Source organism: Tetrao urogallus, assembly GCF_951394365.1.
Source record: "Tetrao urogallus genome assembly, chromosome: 11".
NCBI lineage: Eukaryota > Metazoa > Chordata > Aves > Galliformes > Phasianidae > Tetrao > Tetrao urogallus.
This window is the reverse complement of record NC_136824.1, coordinates 13,133,895-13,153,820: the sequence shown is the minus strand read 5'-3', so window position 1 is coordinate 13,153,820 and position 19,926 is coordinate 13,133,895. Positions and strand designations below refer to the sequence as shown.

At 42.0% G+C, this 19,926-nt stretch overlaps 1 protein-coding gene across 7 annotated transcripts in view; it reads right to left on the bottom strand.

Annotated features, from left to right (window-relative positions):
• Nucleotides 1–9,241: 9,241 nt before the first annotated feature.
• The window catches only part of TCF12 (transcription factor 12), a gene marked incomplete at both ends in the record, with an annotated part of 148,075 nt that continues 137,390 nt past the window's right edge, over nucleotides 9,242–19,926 (bottom strand). For 6 of the 7 annotated variants that reach the window (XM_079541151.1, XM_079541152.1, XM_079541153.1 and 3 more), the window contains 4 exons: nucleotides 9,242–9,384; nucleotides 12,380–12,612; nucleotides 13,881–14,043; nucleotides 15,070–15,184. In XM_079541151.1, the coding sequence (XP_079397277.1) occupies nucleotides 9,242–9,384; nucleotides 12,380–12,612; nucleotides 13,881–14,043; nucleotides 15,070–15,184 (654 nt within the window). The remainder of the gene's footprint in view (nucleotides 9,385–12,379; nucleotides 12,613–13,880; nucleotides 14,044–15,069; nucleotides 15,185–19,926) is intronic. The other variant, XM_079541154.1, reaches the window with a different exon arrangement.

Here is a 19,926-nt window from a genome sequence, read left to right as displayed (position 1 = left end):
TTACCTCCTCATTCCTCCTTTTTTCTAGCTCATAATGTTTCTTCACTGAGCGTGCACTCAGCTGTGTGGCCTCCTTGGGGTATGCTTAATTTCTCACTGTCCAGCCTGCCCTTTGATGTCTGATATAGAGGGATACATCTTCTTTTCCATCTCTTCACATGTGCCTATTAATTACTCTCTTCAGAGAGGCTGTTTACTGACTATCACTGTGTTTACAATTGAATGCAGTTAAACATTTGTTCTTCACAGTTTCCTCTCTTTTACACCACCCACCCAGTTTCTCCATTTCTTCCCAATGGTTGCAAAATGGATGTCTCCAAATCACTTTATAAAGTCACAGATGCAGTGTACTTACTTTCCCACACCCACCCTGCTTTCAAGCACTACTTTTGCTTTACTCACAGAGAAGTAAAGTAGGTTTTTATATTGGAATTTCTACCTCCAATTGTCTAATAAAAAAGCAGCAGTGAGGCTTAATAATTTGACCTTCCAGTTGCACATAACCTTACCTTGTGAACTGGAGAATGCACAGACAGATCTGTAAGCTTCAGATTTCTGGCCTATGAAGAAATAATATGAACTAAGTACAAAATAGAGAAGCATGCCCACTGAAATGAGAAGGGCATAAACTGTGTATACGTCTTCCTGGGATTAAGGGCCCTTGGGCAGAGGGGATTTTAATGGGATGGGGTGCCTAAGAATTACTGTAGCAAACGTACAGAAGGAAAGAATAACATGGTTGTAGTGCAGCAACTCAGATCTGAGATGAAAATTCCTTCAGATGTCCTTCTTGTTGTTCCATATGGGGCTTAAGCATTACAAAAAAAAAAATGTGAAATAAATTTAAAACAAATGTGGGCTACATTATCTTATTCTTTTTCCCAGATTATTGCCAATCCTTTGCCATTTGTATTTGGGAAAAGGAAGGAAGCAGATACCTCAAAGAATATAGGAATTGATTTATGGCAGGGTGTATGAAGCTCACCATGTGTGAGCACGAGTAGGAAAGAGAGAGAGGACAGCTGACAGTAAGAGGGGCATACAGCTGCACAGTCCAACAGTGAAACAACCAGAATAACCCCAAATGACTTAATTTGTGTCTTGGCATAGCATCTGTACCTGTACCATTAGAGATGGGTACACGAGTTGCCTCTTGCTTTCCAGATGCAGCTTCTGCTTTTAGCACCTATTACAACACAGAATTTACACATGGGAACTGATCAGAATTTGGGCTGAAATCTTTTAAGTTTTGCAAGTAGCAGAGGCAGGTGCTTGGAACCTGAAAGTTTGAAGCTTTCTTGTAAGCAGTGTAGTTTGGAGGCTGCATCTCAGGCAATGGAAACTGGAGGGAGGCAGGGCAGGACAGACTGAACGAGAGTGGTGGTTCAGGAAGACCTACGGAAGTATGTAGTGAAAGCTCTGTTTGCACAGCCTTACAGTTAGAAGTCAGCTGTTACAGAAACGGCAGTATTAAAGCAGTTGCAGTTGTGGTTTTCATCAGTTGTCCTGGACATGTAAAATAGCCAAGCCAGAAAAACAGACAGTAAAGTGTAACAGATCCACCCTTATTTGTTTCATTGTTTCGCTGATACCCCCTGATGCTCCCACAAATACAGTATCTGTATTTACATCCAAAATAGTGAAAGCTTTATTGACATATTTGTTATACTTCTGTATACGGAACAACAAATCAATGGACATGTTTTTTAACATTACCCTTTTAAAGCTATAAACAGCCAACAGACTTTAAATGCAAACTGTGGGCACCTTCTTAATTAATTAGGTAGCGTTAAGGATTAATGTGCTCTCTTATATTCACTGCTAGATACATTAGCATTTATGTTTTTATCATGCAGAAGATCAGTTAAAATGTGAGCTCTCTTCTGCTAGGTGCTGTCCTAACACCTTTTACTCATACCTGCAAGACTTGCTTCCTTTCCTTGTCACCTTTAGAAGACAGTACTGTGATACACTTTTCAGCTTTTGCAGGTGTCCACTGACTGTTCCGATGACATTTCAAAATATGCTCCAAATTTTTTGAGATGAGGACTTTTTGTTCTTGCACACTAAGATTTTAGTCTGAGCGAATGGGGCCCACACAGTAAATATCAAGCCAACGAATGTCCTCAGGGAGTAATCTGATCTTGGAAGCAGGTTTTTTCAATATTCAGAGAATGATATTTGGGAGTACTTTGCCACACCTTGCAACAAACAAAATTAAGCCAATAGTAAGGGGACAAAATGTCTTTTTTTTTTTTTTTTTTTTTTTTGTGAAATTCATTTAAAATCTTTTTCAAATACAGAAAGAAGAAACCAAAGCTGGTAGTCAGGAAAGTAAAAGCATTTGAACAGCATCGAGTGGCACAGGACTAGTCTCACCAATGTTCATCTTTGAGATGCAGTTGATTGGAAGTCTGGATCGAAACAAACGACCAGTTATTGATCATTTTGGTTACTTGGTGCCTAAGAAACATACAAAATATGACCAGTGGTTGCTTCTGATAAGCTGGTGCTTCCAGTACTGTTTATCTGCTCATCTGTGGGTGCTGGGGAATAAAAGGCTGAGAAATGCTCTTTCACTGACATCTCAGTCCACAGATGAATTTATAATTTTGGTGTGGATAACTGATTTTTATGTTTACTACAGAGTCATTACTATTGATCAAATTTCTTTGGTCATATTTGAGTATTAAAGACTAAGCTACTTTTCTACCATCAATATTTCCTTTTCCTCTTTGCAAGCTGGATAGAGAAGATGTGCACTAGTGCACAATTATGTCTCAACTTCTACAAGCATAACAAACCACTGAACTTAATGAATGTACACAAGTAATCTAGACCAGTGTGTTCTGGCATTCCCCAAGTCTTCCTTAGCCATTAAAATATAGGAAGGGCAGACAGAAAGGGCCTCAGCAGGTAATAAGAGTTGTACCAAAAATCCACCTTATCAGGTTAGCAAGAAACTGATGAATTTGTTTTCCACACAGGTTTACTATCATGTCCATTTACTTTTTTTTTTTTTTTTAAGAGCTGGATTGTTGAGTTTTCCTAAACAAGTTTATCTTAATATTTCAGAGCGTTGAGTGGAAGATGAAAGGAGTAGAATTTGTTCCATCTGTGACCTGCATAGGTATGTCTTGTGCTTTTCCAGCTCTGCGTCTAATGTTGGTGAATGTAGAATTTTGAGCTATACTGCAAATTATTCTCTCATCTGTTCAATCACTTTTAGCAGCAGCTATCATTCCTACAGACGTAGCCTACATTATGTTCTTTTTGTCTCTATGCATTTAGGAGGCGCTGTTAAAAACAGAGTGGATCTCTCTAGAAAATGAAATGGCTTTGATGTTCTCATCTCTCCGGTTTACCTGAAATAACCAGAATGCCAAAATACTCAGCACAGCCACTGACTTTCTCACAGATGTGCCCTCCCGGATCAGTTCTGAGCAACATTTTCAGATTTCTATCAGATTTTATATTTGATATCACTTTTTTCTGACTTTTTTTTAATCAGTTCTTATTTAACAGATGCCGTCAAGCGCTTCAGAAAGTTTGAAAAGTTGAGATTAGGAGCATTGACAGAGATTCTCTTTACAACACAGATGACTGCAGTTATGGAGAGACTTAGGCCTGGTCTGTGCAGTTTATGTCCAATACAAACATTCCCAGGTGGCTGCAATCAAACATCTAACCAGCCGATGTCATTCTGACCACGCACATGGAGTTGCTTGGGATATCACTCCAAGGGTATATCATGTTTGCACAAGGGGATAAACTCGTATGATCTTGCTATGGCATCCATGTTGATGGGGGATTAACCATTCAGAAAAACAAATGTTGTAATGGTACAGAATGCTCCCTGCAAAAGGCACCTGACTGCTCTTCCACAGGGAAGAGAAAAAAGGATCGGTGCAGCCTCCTAACTGCACAACTTTCCCCCTTTCTGCCAGATCCCATTCTCTGCAGGCTGCAGTATCTCTTCACCAGCACTGTCCCACTGCACAGGACAGGTGGGCAGCAGAAGGCAGGGCTCCTCTCTGCAGGGTGGGCAGGTGGGCAGCAGAAGGCTCCTCTCTGCAGGGCAGCCCTCTGCAAAGGCAAACTTTGCTTTCCAGGATTTGAATTGTCTTTCAGAGACTGCTGCCACTTGTTTTGCACAATTAATGGGGGAAATTTTAACTCTTCCATAAAATATCCAGAATTGCCTTTTTAGATAGTATCTACCCAACGCTAGAGAAAGAAAGATGGCCTCCATTTTAAGATTGTCTCAATGCTTTCAGTTCATACAAAAATTTTCACACAGTATTTCAGGTGCTCAGAGTTTTCTAGCAGCAGAATGCTATCTGCTAAGGGTGTCCTATGCGCCTTTCCACAAAAAACAACAGCAAAATAGGAAAAAAGCAAGTAGTAAAACGGAGAAAAAAAGGAAACGTAGAACAAAACAAAACAAAGGAATGAAAGACTGGTGATCAGAAAGTGATGTGAACAGGACAGCAGAAGCGTGGAAAAGACAAAGGGGAAAATGCCGTTTTTCCTCTCTGAAGTACATTAAAACTTACAGGACTCATTCAAAAAGAGAACAAGAGTGATTGCACGCTCAAAGGCTGGATTTAAAATTAGTAATGAAGTAACTTAGAATTTAGAACTCTAGATTCAGCTGGGGAAGGCACCAAGGCACCACTTCCACAGCTCCTAACAGAGGTTAACAACTAAAACACGTACTTACATGGCTGAGTCTCACGTGGTCAGACCATGTTAGAAAGCTGTCTGTAGTAGCACTGCCACATCAGAAAACTCACCAGTAAAACCACGCTGACAAGCATAAACTAGAACTTAATCACTGCACAGGAACAGGCAGAACTAGGAGTTGGAAACAAGGCCGCACACAGCAGCCACACTGCGTGGCAAACACCACCTCACTGACATACATGGCATCGGTTTGCCTTTTTCGCTGCGTGCTTTTGCAGGGATATTTTCCTTAGAGGAGAGTTAAAGAAAACAGATTTGAAGTCTGCTTGTTTTGTGGGGCTTTTGGCTTAAGCAGTTATGAATTAGACGTGAAGACTTCACTGCTGCCTTAGTATGATTTGAAAACTGTGTACTCCCATTTTCTTTCATTCACACTTGCAAGAAGAAAAACTGCCCACGTTTTCAATTCAAGCTTAAGCCATGGACGTTGTTTTTCCACAAAACACGCACAGGTGCACCAGTTAATTCACAGTAACTCAGCACCATGAACTGCAGTACACAGGAGGAGCGGAGATGTTACAAGCGTGTCTTAGGGACAGCAAAGGAAAGGCGCAAGACGCAGCAGCAGGGCGGTGCCTATGGGGAGCGGCCTCTGCTCGACTGCTGCTGGCCTCTGCAATTCCTTCCGCATCCAGCAGGAGGGCAGACGAGGCGCTCCTCCTCAGCAGGGATTTCTGCACCGGCCCCTTGAGCCTGCTTTGACAATGTACGTTACATTCTGCTTGGAGAAAGGTAGAAGCTGTTTTGCCAGTGCTTTTCAAGCAACACAGTACCTACAAGAGAGAAATTTAAAAAACTCACTGATTTACCATGTTAAAAAAAGATGGCACATTTATTGCTACATAAATGTTATATACATAGTGTTTTCTGTTACATTGACAGAAAGTTTTTGAACTTCTCGCTGCTGGTTGGAAAGGTTTATCAGCAATACCTTGAAATTTGACACAGGGTACAAATCTGCAATAAACCAACAATGGAAACTGGAGAACAAGATGAGAAGCAATTCATCTCGGACAATTAGCTCTTACAATACTCCATAGGTACTACACGGTATGCTAGAACCCTACTATGGTCTTACAATGCTATTGTAAATTTCTGATATTAATGAACAGGTTATGGTAAATAACCCTACATTTTTACTACCTAATATAGTAAAATAAAGTAAGAAACTTTTTACTGAAAACTTTTTCGATTTCAAAAATCTAGAAAGAGTAATATTTAGAATTCAAGAAATTTTCTTACAAGATTATTGTATAAAAGACTAGCTACAGTGAAAAATAAGCCAAATGTTTTTTTCTTTCTATTTTATGAAGGAAAGCTTCTGGGCATACTGCAAAGTCTAATATAGCCAAAAAGACAACAAGCTTAGAAGGAAAAAGGCCAGGCAGTGGTACGTGATCACTTTCACACGTCATAAGCAACAAATTTGTTTAGCCAATAAACACTGAAATGAAGAACAAGGCCACAGATATAATCAGGTGTTATCTGATGGTATATGCAAATTAAAGTAACAGAAATGAATCCACTATTTTCACAAACTGTTCTGTTAGGAACCATTGAAAACGTGAGCTTAAATTCATTAGTTTATTTTAACAATCCAGCTTTTGTTCTTTCAAATTAAACGACTCCAGAAAAAGTACTGTTTTGTTCCTGTTTTGTATGGTGAACCAATTACCAGTAATGAAAGATGCACTATATAAACAATAGCTCAGACAACCTTGGCTTAGGAAGTTTCCTCCCATGGTCATTGCAGTGGAAGACAGTTTCCATGGGAGTTCAAAGGGATTTTAACCATTTCAACACATTTGTGACAAAGGAATACTTATGGACACTGTTCTGGTGGAGAAACATTTAATGGTTTAATGTTAATATGGCTTGGGAGGGGTCATTTGTTTGCATTTGATTCACACTGATTTTTCTCCACTGACAAGCCATACAAAAATGACAAGATAACTGATGTACACAGTAAGGAAAAACTGGTGACCATTGCTCTTATATTCCACTAGGTAAGTAAGCCCACCTTACTGGTGGCTATGTCATCACACTACCTGCCACGGTGAATTTAGGATTTTACCATTCACCAAAGATACAGCCTGAAAAAAATCTCCTTTGTATTTTAATGCATTTTGTGCTTACGTACAGCTAACACTTTACATGTACTATATGTAGTACTTACTGCTCGGAAAACAAAGCAACTCTAACAAAGTAGATTCTCCCCACCCAATTTACACTTCACGTTACAAGCTTTACTATGAAGCCTAGAAGCCTAAAAAGGTTTTGTTTATAATTAGAAAAAAAAACATTTGAGGAAAGTCTGAGGGAAAATAAAAATCAATTTTTAAATCTACGAAATGTTATGGTCACAGCACTGCTCCTGTGGAGCCTGCTCAGGAGGCCCCTCACCGGCCTGAAACACGGAGCTCAGTATGCAAGGGTAACTATGACCATAACTGTTCAGATTACCAGAGACCAAAAATAACATAAAAAAAGCTATACCAAGGAATACTTTCCTATTGCGTGGAAAACACTAGTCATATGGCAAAAGGAGAGGAAAGGACAACAAAAGACTTTTCCCTTCCTTTTTTAAGACACTAATAGGTATGCTGGGAATGCTACGGGTCGACGGTTGTCACTGCTTTGTTCTCTGAATGTGAACAGCTTTAATAAATGCTGGCATCCAGCTGAAATTGTATCAGCTTTTAACATGTTAACTTTTCCCTTTATATGTAGACCTTTACAGTTCCATAACAATAAATAAAATTTGTAGTTACAATGCATTTGTCAATTCAGTTTAGGCACAAGGCAACTTCCACAATGAGTGGAGAGATCACAACAGTCTCTGATTGTGCAGAAGCGACACACTGCTTGCAACAGAATGATATGTTCAGAGTATTTCACGGGCTGAAATTCTATCTGAAGATCCTCTATCTTCAATCCTGATGCAGGTGTTGACCAGTAGCTTTGATCATAAGATTGCATTTGGGTTTCTTGCTTCAAGTGTTTTCTCCTGTCAGGTTTGTGTCTTCATATAATGTTAGTTGTCTGTGTCCTTGTGAAGAAAGGTCACCTTCTGTGTATCCTACCAATAATTCTGGAATTTTAGCAAGAAATTTGGGAGGAGAAAAAGATATGAGGAAAAGAAACAGTAAGAAGCATAATATCAACATTACTGAACCGATCTGAACTGGAATTTATGGCATTTTCAGTCAGATATGAAGTGCGGAAGAGTATCAGACTGAGGGGTCCTGAAATCTTTTTTCCTGGAGCATATCCAGCACGGGCAGAAACTGCATAAAAACTAACAACATCCAACCTCCTAACAGGGAGGCAGGGCAGCTGCATCTCCATCCTGCTCAAACACCAGCATCTGTCTGCTATGAGCCAAATTTACATCAACAACTGAGTAGTTACTGAAATCTTCACCTGCTAGAAACAAGTATAGAAACAGGGCGTTATTTTCTCTTTTCTAATGCAAAGGCAGTTAAAAACAACCTTCACCATAGTTCTTCAGTTCAACAATTTATTTTGGTTTTAAAAATGTATGCAACTGCTGTAAAAAGTAATCAGGATGCCAAGACTAGCAAGAATTAAACATGTCCACAAATAAAAGCTTGACAATGGTCTGCCCTCTCGGGGTTAGTGGCATGGAACGGTTTAGTCTCAGGAAAAGACGTGTTTAGATTCTGGGTACAGAAGAAGCATTATCTGTGAAGCTGAGACCTAAGAAACTGCAATTCGATTTGACTTTGATCTGTGTATTCCTATTTCTAAAATAAGCAAGAGACAGTGTCTAATTTGATCACTGCTGCTACAGACGGGCACTACCAAACTCCTTAGGAGTCTGTACTGTTCCACATGAACTATCTTGTACTGCGCTGCTTGGAGCATTTGGAAACACTGGTTTGTCTTGCAAAGCTGCACGCACTGCTTTTTGAATCTTACCTATCTTCACTAACACAGACTGTGAATTAAGAGCTAGCAATCTCTGCTGGGCAGAAGATACAAGTTAAAACGAACAGCCTTAGGGCAGACAGCAAACCTCTGTGAGATGAGAAGCATCTCTAGCTGTTTTTACCAGCACTGGGAAGCAATACGTGGATTTTTAAATGAACAAAAGTGATATTTAGACCACTTAAGTATATATAATCAATCTCTATTATTCTTGGCTTATCTAGCAAGCTGCTAACTACTCCTCTGATGTCACGCCAAGAAGGCCACCTGAGCCAAGAGCTTTATCCATAAACAAAAACACATGCAAAAGAAGAAAATTTCACTCTAATCTCATTATTATTATCGAACTACACAAACCTGCATAATTTGCTTGTGCTCAGAAATACGAAAGTACTTGGCAACATCAAGAAGTTTATACTAGAGGCAGCACCACAGCTTAGAATAAGCGGATCATCTTCCAAATGTTAGCCAACAGAATGTAACAATCAGATCCAACGTCACCCCAGGCACCCCGCCCCAGACAAGAGACCTACCTGGCTGGTGTTCACATATGACCCATAGGGTTGGTAGTTTCACTCAGGCCAGGGTGGCTTCCTGGGTGTGGTGTTGGCGGCTCTGCCGATACGGCAGAAACTTTTTCTTCTTCCCTTCTCTTAAGGCAGGCTGCTTTAGGGTTTAGGTTTCGTTCTGCAATAGAAAATTAACATCCCATAGGCTGACCCCAAAGGCAGTATTGACGCTGCAATAAAAATAGCTATGCAGCATCCCTGAGTTCTTAAAGGTGTATGTTAAAGCACAGGTGCCTAAAGCTGCAGACAGGCTCTACTGAAAATCCAGCCCTGCAGCTCCTAAATTGATGTTTAAAAAAAGAGCTTACTTCCTGCCTACATACACCTTCAAAAACACTGCGAAAGAAGTGCCTCTCTGTCACAGAAAGTTGCTACAAATGCAAACCGAGGAAAACTTCCCGTAATTTGTAACAAATTGAAGAATTTTGAGCACCAACCCTTCTGACATCACACAGCTTTTAGTAACATTTCTGCTTCTTTCTTTACCTTCAGTATTAGCTTGCTCTGAGAGCAGGAGGTAGAATTTCTAAAGTCAGCAATGCTCTTTATACACCAAGTCTGTGAAATCATCCAGCACCCATCATCATATTCTTCAGATTTAGTCACAGAGAGCAAAAGGAATTTGTTACCCTATTTCCTGTCCCATTGTAAAGCCAGTACTTCGTAACTGCCAGCTGTGGGCTGTTGAAGCACTTGCAGCAGCACGCTTCTACTTCTCCACTCAGCTTCATAGATGGAGATGTGGATCTAGTTTTCAAATAATTGACAGGTTCTAAAACTCAACCATTTCTGTTCTTCAAAATGGCTTCTCATGCATTAGACTATAAGAGACAAATCTTAGTGGCCAGAAAGACAAAAGGTACGTAATATATTCTGTCAGCTGAAAGAAGTGTTTTTCTTCCCAGTACATACTGAATTTAATCGACATGCTGGGGCATTTTTCTAGCTATCAGCAACCCTATTTTGCACCTTAAGATTGCAGGTACAATTTTAACTGTGAAGAGACTGCCAAAACTGACCAGGCAACAGCAGCTCATTCAAAACCTCTATCCCTCCTCTTCACAAAGTCCCTCTGTTAGCCAGTGTGCTGACCCACGTCCATTTTACAGGGTGCTTCCCTAGCTAATGTGACAGGCAGTTCTGCACAGAGTTGCTAATTCTGTTTTCATCCAAACCATTATCAACAGCCTCCCGCTGGAACTCCTAAGGAACATCACTCCCACAGAGTCTGCCCAGAAACAAATGCTAACTTCTCTTAACTAGAGAACTAGAACCAGAGAACCTTTTCTGTAGGTTTCATGTAGGTTCAAATGTAGCTGGCCTTGAAGTTTTACGAAAGATTTAATTATGCAGAAACTTCAGAAGGAAGTTAATTTAGAGTCATTTAAGAAATGGAGATTAAAAAAACGCTAGCTTACAGTTATAAGCTTAACATGAAATGCATCATTTTGAATAGCACTGATCACAGAATGAGAAGATGCGTTACCAACAGAGAAGAAATGGTTGATGCCATTAGAGAACACAATGGTTAAAGCTCCTCTGGATGCCACACAAAGCTGTGGTCACTCAGTTTCAGGATACATAACGGAGACCAGAACGGTGCAAGGAAAAACAGGGTGAGATGAAGCAGGGAACACAGCCTTCCAATGCACAGCAAGTAGAGCACAAGGGGAGACGTATGCACGAGGAAGGGAAATTCCTCAGTTTAATCTGTCTGCAGGGTAAGTCCACATTAATTGCAAGTATGTTTAGGGAAAAGGTTTCTAACAGTGTTACATTGTGGAAGCAGCCTCTGACCAAAGCCAAAGTGATTTCCTTCATTTTCACACAGCCTGTTTGATGTTTTTTAACCACTAAAAGCCATTAATGTTCTTCTGACTTCATAACAGTCAATCTCATCTTGCAGAGACAGAAGAGCATTTTCAAAAAAACCCCGAGGTCGAAGTCTCAGAAATGCTAAGATTAGCTGCTATCTGATCTGCAGAGTAACACCAATTTCTGCATATGCCTTGCAAATATTCTGACTGGAGATACTGCATTTATTTCAAGATAGGTCAGCAGAGCTGTCCAAAAATCCTTTGCACATTATCCTTACATAAAAGCTTGCATTAGGTCACTCACTTTGTCACTCTGCACTGACTTTTAACAATTGCTTTGCTCCACTGCAAGCAGCTAATTTGGAAATAAAGTAAAAATAAGGTACACAAAAATAAGACATTGATGTCATTCAGTGACATCAGTGATTCAGAAATGTAGCACTTCAAGTAAATATGACCACTGACATCATCGACATCTGAAAGACACTCCCCATCTCAATGCACTTGCAGAGAGATACTGAAGATGGTTATTTAACAGCTCAAGGGAGCAAAGAAAGAGGATGCTCACCAGTTTAAGTGACAGCTTGTGAGTGGCAGAGGTGCCTCAGAATTTTATACACATCTTTGAAATTAGGTTTAAATTGAGATTAAAAGTCTTCAATAGCTTCTCTGACAGACAAGAATGCTACAGCTGAAAAACTAAATGCAATTCCTGGAGGAATCATCTCTCCTTAAAAGAAAGTTAACTGCAAAAAGAATTCTTCCTTCTGCAGCTATCAGTAAATGTATTTCTTACCTGGAAAAATCCAAAGGAACAGGGTACAGAAAATTCATGCAAAATGAACCCAGATTCAAATAACAGAGCTGCAGGTTTCCTCCTTCTCCCTACAATACGCTTAATGCAGAAACCTGAGGAAATGCAGTTAACTCACTATATTTACTATCTCAGCTGTGTGCGGTTCATCTTCAATGAGATCTTGTTTTGCTCCATCATCTGTACAACTGAACAAGCACTTGTCTGAACTGTAAAAGCAAGATGTGTCAACGGCTCAACTAATTCACCTAGAGCACGTGGTAACAAAACGCTGTGCGGCACAGGAAAGAACAAGATGGGAGCACACACCCAGCGCTCCCTTCCTCCCCCCGCCCCCTTTGTTTTTTTAAAAAGCCATTCCTTGTTTCTCCTAAAAAGCTCGTAACACAGCTGCAGAAGCCAAATGCTTTTGGCAACCGGTGCGCTGGGCTATCCCACACTGCTCCATACTGAGTGCCGCAGCACAGGGATGGGCTACTGACCTCTCACTTGCTGCTCCAGACTGAGGATGACTGCCACAGCCTGGTGAAGAATCAGCAGTTTTGTCTGTGGTTTCTCACTCTTCAGATGAAGCTGACACATCCGGCCAAGTTCTTTAAACGCCTCGTTAATGTCTCGTACACGCAAACGCTCTCTGGCATTATTTGCCATTCTTCTCTCCTTTTCTCTTTCTATTTTCTGCTCTGGGTTTAAATCCTCATCTTCATTAGTACTGCTGCAAGAAAGCATAAATAAAAGTATATCAAAATATCACTAATAATTCAAGCAAGTCACCCCACTAGTTCAGAAGTCTCACTCTCAGAAATTAAAACCTCTTCCTATTTACTGTATTTCATATTGAATGTATGAAATAATAATAAAAAAAGGTTAGATATTAATGCTTCAGTTCTCTCTCACACTTTTCTAAAAAAATCTTCAGTGGCTTTTGCCTAAGGAATATCCACAGAACACTGCCTACACACTGTCAGCAGTTCTAGGCAGAGCAGAGGAAATGCGCTGCCTTGGAAGCAAAAGGAACACTGACTGCTGCTCGACTCAGCTTCTGACACACCTTTCAACTGCCAGGACACTCAGCTGTCTCTTCAGATGAAGAATGAATCACTTTCAACAAATAGTTTTTGCTGGTTTCCAATGTATCAGCTTATAATATAAAGGCATTCCAACAAACTGCCATTAAAAGTGCTCATTACAGAAGGTTTACTGTTGCTAAAAGATTTGCCTGGTCAGTTCTAAAACTTTTTTTTTCCTCCCTTAATACCCAATTTAGAGCTAAACATATTTATGTTTATCATTGCTTTTATCATTTCACTTATAATTACTATACTAAGTTGATAACTTTTTTTTTCTTTCTGTATAAGACTGTCCAACTAAGCTTAAAACTCTGCAGAAACCTCTGCCCTACTGAAATTAATATGGTAAATATCATTAAGCGTGTTTTGGTACGATAGCACTGTCTGCAGTTAAAAATTCTGACTGTTTGCCGTTATCTCCAATTTCAGTACTCGTGTCAGACCCACCAGGCAGATCCAACAGCACTTCACCTGATTTTACTTCACTTCTTTTGCCCACGGTGAGGAAATGGCAGGGATGTAACATATTCACCGCAGGCCCTGGTTCACCAGGACACGGCTCTCCACCACTACTGGCTCCCACTTGAAGTACAAAGGTTGTGTCTCAAGCACTCTTTGGAACTTGATGATCCCTGAGGTCCCTTCCAACCCAAGCCATTCCATTCTAGTCTGTACGACAGCCATCTCTGGGCATCCCTGGGAATTCCAGGTGACTTTCCAGGAAAAAAAAATTTCTATCCTGGATATGAGTAGATACTAATACTGTAAACTGTCTTTGTATTTCAGCTGCCTATTGATGTATGCACTGAGGCAATGCAAAGGCTTTGAAATAAACTTACTAAACTTACAGAAAATCTCCAACTGATGGACAGCATTAATGAGGCACAAATTCTCGTTCATGTCAGCAACTCACCTTGTTCTTCCTCTAGATGAAACCTTGATATCCTTTTGGGAGGACTCATCATCTGATTTCATGTCATCCGATGAGGGAGGCTCATGTATATTTTCATCCTTCTCCTTATGCTCAGACTTGATTTCTGTTGGACCTATAGCCACAGACTGGCTCTGCAAGCCACCTGACAGTGCTGCGAACAAAAAGATCCGTGTGAGCATCGCGGGGCCAGGCACTACCTCTGTAACCTCACACAGACACTGCGATGGCAGGCCAGAGCACAGCCAGCACTCTGGGAAGCCAACACACAGAACTACATCTGCTAACAGGCTGAATACTTGGGAAAATTTCTTCTCAGAAAGAGCAGTGAGGCTCTGGAACGGGCTGCCCAGGGAGGTGTGGAGTCACTGTCCATGGAGGTGCTCAAGGACCGTGGAGATGCTGCGCTAAGGAACGCTGTCAGGGAGCACGGTCAGGGTCAGACTGCATGACCTGAGTGGTCTTAACCAGCTCTCATGATTCTGTGAGCAGCAACAAAAGATGAACCCCAATAATAATGCTGTACTTGGACACGTGTCATGGGGTTGTAAAGGGATCGTAATTGATCAAGAGCAGCCTAATCACCGAAAGACGCTGTACAAGATGGAAGGGCATTTTGCAAAGTACGAAAATTTGCACCTCAGGTCTGGGTTGCAAATCTGAGGGCAGATCTATAGCTGCGGTGACAGAGGGTTGGGCCTAGGCCAAACCTGCCATGCACAGCCCTACACGGCACAGGCACGCTGATGAACAAGTGGACTTCTGTTTCCTATAGCTTACTCCTTTGGACTGAAAATTAAAGGAACTGTAAATAACTGTGTGGAGACACCTCCTTTCATGGGCTTGACTGAAATGGGCATCAGCTCACTGCAGCCCTGGAGGTGCAGGTTACATCCACTGAAAGCAGAAGGCAGCAGCTACACGCAGGGCCTTCTATGGAAACCAGGCACCAAGCAGCAGGGCAGGGCTGACACGAGGATGTCCTCCAAATTACTGCAGTGATCCCTAACAGTGGTATTGTTACAGATCTAAAATTGAAGTTAATTTTCTTTTCTCTATCTTACTTATGTTCATATCCCCTCTACTGATGCACATTCACCACCATCTATAACCCTCATTGGCTCTGGATCATTTCAGACCCCATTCAGCATTCAGTACTGCTGAAAGTTACCTCGGTAGCTCTCTTGTGTTTTGTGATTTAGTTCTGTGCTCTGAGCAGAAACTGTACTGGGAAGAACTGCGTGGTTGCTGTTGAGGCTGACGCTTTCCTCCCGATGAGCCCCAACCTAAAGGAAAGCAAAGCAAATACTTCTGTCAGAGATGCAATTCAAAGAAAGTAGTCCAAAAACAGAACTTTAAAAGACAAGTTATTTGCTGGATTAGAGATCAGAGTTCAGGTTCTACCTCAGCAAGGGTTGGAAGATGCTGTTACAATATGCCACTTGATGACAGCACATTGGATTAAGCTGTGCTCCAAGCAATGACCAACACCTGTCTATAATAATGTCACAACCTCACCATTCTCTCCAATATTACCCCACAGAACAACATTTATTCTTCATTTATACCTGGGAAGGATAAGACTCGATTAATGTTAGATTGCTTTAAGGAGCTGCAACTGTCAACCGCAGGGCTTGTAACAATTTGATCCAGAAGGGAAAGTCATGGGGAGCAGTAATTTTCACTGCATGTGAGTAGTTTTTGTATATGCAATGGACAAAAGCATTATACATGGATATATGTACAAGCACACAGTTAAAAAACACAAAAACATCACATTTCTTAATCGCTGAAACAGGATTAGGAAAGAACTAGATCTAATTTCAGAATGTTATTTTATTCACTTCAATATTTTTCTCCCATTTCTCCTTTCTCAGCTACGTACATTTTACTAGTCCCATCACTGCATCTGATCATACCAAAGTAATCCAGGCATCCAGCAATTCTCACCATGCCTCTGCTGGTAACACGTCATTTCTTTCACAATACAACACACACTTCTAATAAGCACTGAGATGAAATACTAGAAAATAATTATTTTCAAAGTTCCCATTTCACACTTACTCGAGTAAGTTGATGTGAAATGACACTACTGCAATGTAACTATGCCTGCACGTACTCAGCTTTAACAGGTACATTTCTTAAAAAACAGCTCCTCAGTACTGATTAACATTGTCAGTGCAAACATAAACAAATAATATTCTTCAGTTTGCAAAAGAAAGACATAAGGATACACTGCCTGAACTTAAGTAATTTGGAATGTGGGCCGTGTAAAGCTTTTGATTCAAAGAGCACAAAAGTCTTTTAAATATTTATGATACAACCAACGTAATACAATTAAACAGTTAAAAATAAGAAGAACAAAGATGAGGGATTCCACTATTATTTGTATAGTTACAAGAACTGGCTACAGATGAAGCTTTTTACTGGAACAGTAGCAAACATGTCAACTAGAAGATTAAGCCTTTAATTAAATAGGTTTATTGCCTGGAGTTACACATGAGAACCACTGTTTTCCAATAAATCCTTCAATCCTAGTAAACTGCTGAGCTTTGAATCCCTCTTGAGTAATTAATGCAGCTTTTACCTTTCATGTCTTAGTATGGATTTTACCCGGAGAGAGATAAATACCCTTATGCAAGTTTATCCTTTGTTTAATATACACTCGTTCCTGTAAGCTAACACAGGAACAGAAACAGGAAGGGGGACCCCCCAACCTGCCATCGCATCGGGTCACTCCGGGCTGCAGAAAATCTCACAGACAGCACAATACCCACTGCTTTCTGAGGCACACTTCCATCTTCCACCTCACAGCTCTGCGAGGAGCTCCCTGAGGGCTGCAGCCAGCCCTGTTCCACTGCAGCCCGCAGGCAAACCCGTGCTGCACACAGCTCCAGAACTGAGCCGGCAAGGGACTGCCCTGCCCTGCTGTGGTGTTTTCCTTTCTCCTGGTCATGCTTAGTCCTAACACAGGAGGGTGCTTTTATTCAAGCTACAAACTATCCATCACCTTGAGGGCAGATTTTTTCCTGAACTTACTTCTTAAAGAAAGGCAAAAAACTCTTACAGCTGTGCCCAAAGCCAACAGCTGCCAGGAGCCTGGCAACTTTCAAACCTAGAGCGAACCCTGAGGAGCAACAGATTAACACATTTATTCTGATAAAGGCAAAAAACAGATTAGGAAAAAAAAAATCAAGACAATGCTTCAGTTCTTTGAACAGGTCTACAAACCCACAGCACGCCATTTAGATTTACGAGGTCTGTGCAGGACTCTCACGGGCTGCAATGCTGCAGAACTGACCGCAGTGTGTTTATCTGCTCTGTGGGGGATACCCAGAGGGGCCAACAGGAGCCCCAGAGCAACCCGTGCTGAAGCTGCTGCATCCCACACTGAGCCCAGGAGCTCCATCCGGTCCTACAGACCCCACGCACAGTGACGACTCACAGGTACCAGTCTGGAGCTCCTGTCTTTACACACCAGGTTGGTAGGTCAGTCTGCTTTTGGTTTTTTGCCCTCCACTCAGATTTCACAGGAAGATAAAAAGACTGCAGCGTTTATGTTTAAACGGAACACAACTTTTGAGCTTCGTTAACATCTTCTGAAAGACATTTCACACCACCACCACCAAGTCTTTCCCTTATTTCAGCACACAGCCGCAGCTGCACAGAGGGCCGGCATCGGCCTGCGCTGCCTGCCGGGCTGCTCTCCTCGGCTCTCCTCACGCTCAACCTGGGCCCCTCACTGCTGCTGCCGACAATGCCCCCATCACAGAAACGCCCACACAGTACCTCAAGGGCACACACAGACCGAGAGCTCTGCCGTTCAGAAGCGGTATCTGAATGCATTTGCACGCTTACCAGCCCCCTGCCTGCTCCTGCCTGCCAGAGGCGGAGGGGCGGCTGAAGCGTGCGATCTGGACTATTTCAGCATAATGACGTTAGCAGAGCTCTCTTTGTAACCCGATTCCTCCCACGAATGTTTCTCCTCCACTTCCTGGCGCACGCAGCTCTCCCAGCGCCCGCCATCCCCGCACAGTGCTGGGCCGGTGGCTGCAGGGCCGCTGTCGGCACACAGCTGAGCCGTGCCCAGCCCTGCACCGAGCGCCGCCGCAGGAGCACGGCAGCAGCACCGTGCCGGGCCGAGCCGCGGCTTCGTCCCACCTCGCAGCCGGCGGCGTGGAACGCGGGTCCCCGGGCAGTGCTTCTGATGTGGGCTATTAAAAGCCATCCGCTCCCATTGCGCTGTCCCACCAATAATGACTTGCAGCAGTCAGTTTTATAAGCAAACAGAGTTAATTCATCCTCTCGTGAGCTGATGTAGCCTGATTTTTGTGATCTCTCGCCAGTAAACCCTGAATGCTCCGTGCAGCATGGAAGCCACCAAAGAACTGGACGGCGCTCAGAAAGCTATAGCGTCAGGGGCAGGGCTGGAATGTTTTAGAAAAAATCTGAAAAGCGACCAGCCCAGAAATCGTGCCTCTTAAAAATACATGGCGATCACTCGCATGTTCACTGCAGTGCATTTTTTCTCTGTATAATTAAGATCTAATTAATAGTTAGGAGTCATAACAAGCCTAAGTTTTATCTCATCAGTAAAACCACAACCTGAGACAAGCATGTCCTATACGTACAACCGCCCCGCTGCTGTATTTATCTGTGTGAACAGACAGCCCACACACAATTGGACTTGAGATCAGGAGTGCAGAACCGAGCCCGGTCAATGCAGCAGCGAGGCCTGAGATCTAAACCACAGCACGGGGCTCCGAGCTTTGGACAGCAGCACCAAGCTGCGCAGCGCACGGCCGCGGATGGCACAGTGCTGCCTGCAGGACGCACTGATGGGGCGCAATGGAAACCTGCTGTTCATCACCAGCTCCGCAGCTCACGCTGCAGCGTGATTAAAAGCCTTCACTCATATTTCCCCTTGGACTTATCTAAGCGTATTGAGAAATATACGCACTGCTCAAGCCGCAGCAGCCGGTCACTTTGGCCACAGTCACTAGCATCATTTTAACTAGCGTGAATGTAATAAAGACAGAGAAAAGGACTTTGGAACGAGGCTTTTTACACGGCAGACAGCTCAAAGCCTGCAGATCCAGCAGGGCTTGGGCAAGAACAGAGCCTGGTGCTGGCGAAGCTGCCCAGGTGTCCTTTGGTGATTTTATGCGACAGCAGAGGGGAAGGTGAAGGGAAAGCAGCCATCTTCATAGACTCCTGCAGTACCTGGAAAAAGGCCTGCGACTGGGGATTGAGTTTCATCCTTAGCTGAGTTTCCAGGCCTTTTATTTATTTATTTTTAATCAATTCAGGCTGTTCTTTTTCCATTGTATTGCAATGACAAATAAAAAGCAGCTTGAATAAGAACAAAAAGACTATTACTTCTTAACTTTTCAATAATACATGAAATAAAATACAAATCAACTTCAAAGGCCACTTAGCAAATATTTGATGAGTTTGAGATATTAAAAATCTATTTGAATAAGTCTAATGGGCAGCCCAGCTGAAAAGAAAACAAGAACATTCAGAGCGAACAGGAAATGAAGTCAACCAGAGTTTTAAAATAAATCTGGCTCAAAAATTAAGCAAATGTTAAAATAAAACCATGTCTGGTTACACTAATTACATAAAAAGGAGTTAAATTACTCATTTCCTAGCTCCTTCTGCCAACATCATCTTCTTCAAGGGAAATTAAATTTATTTTTTTCCTTTTCCTTGCTACAGAACAAAACTGTTTTGTAGAAGATACTGCCGTCCCGCCCAACCCCCTCAAGGAAGTTTCATTTATTGGTGAATCCCACTGAATACTTTCTGACCAGAAAGCCCTACCAGCACATCAAACAAACAAAGGGAAACATGCTTAGTAACCATGCCATTTCTAGCTGCACTGTTAGCCAGTACTTACCATTTTCTTAACGTCTGCAGGATGTACTCTGAAACTAAGAGAAACGTCATTTCTGAGCAAATTCTACCTCTTAAAGCTCAGCTCTGTGCCATGCACTCTGCTCTTTCACATCCCTATTTCAGGAAA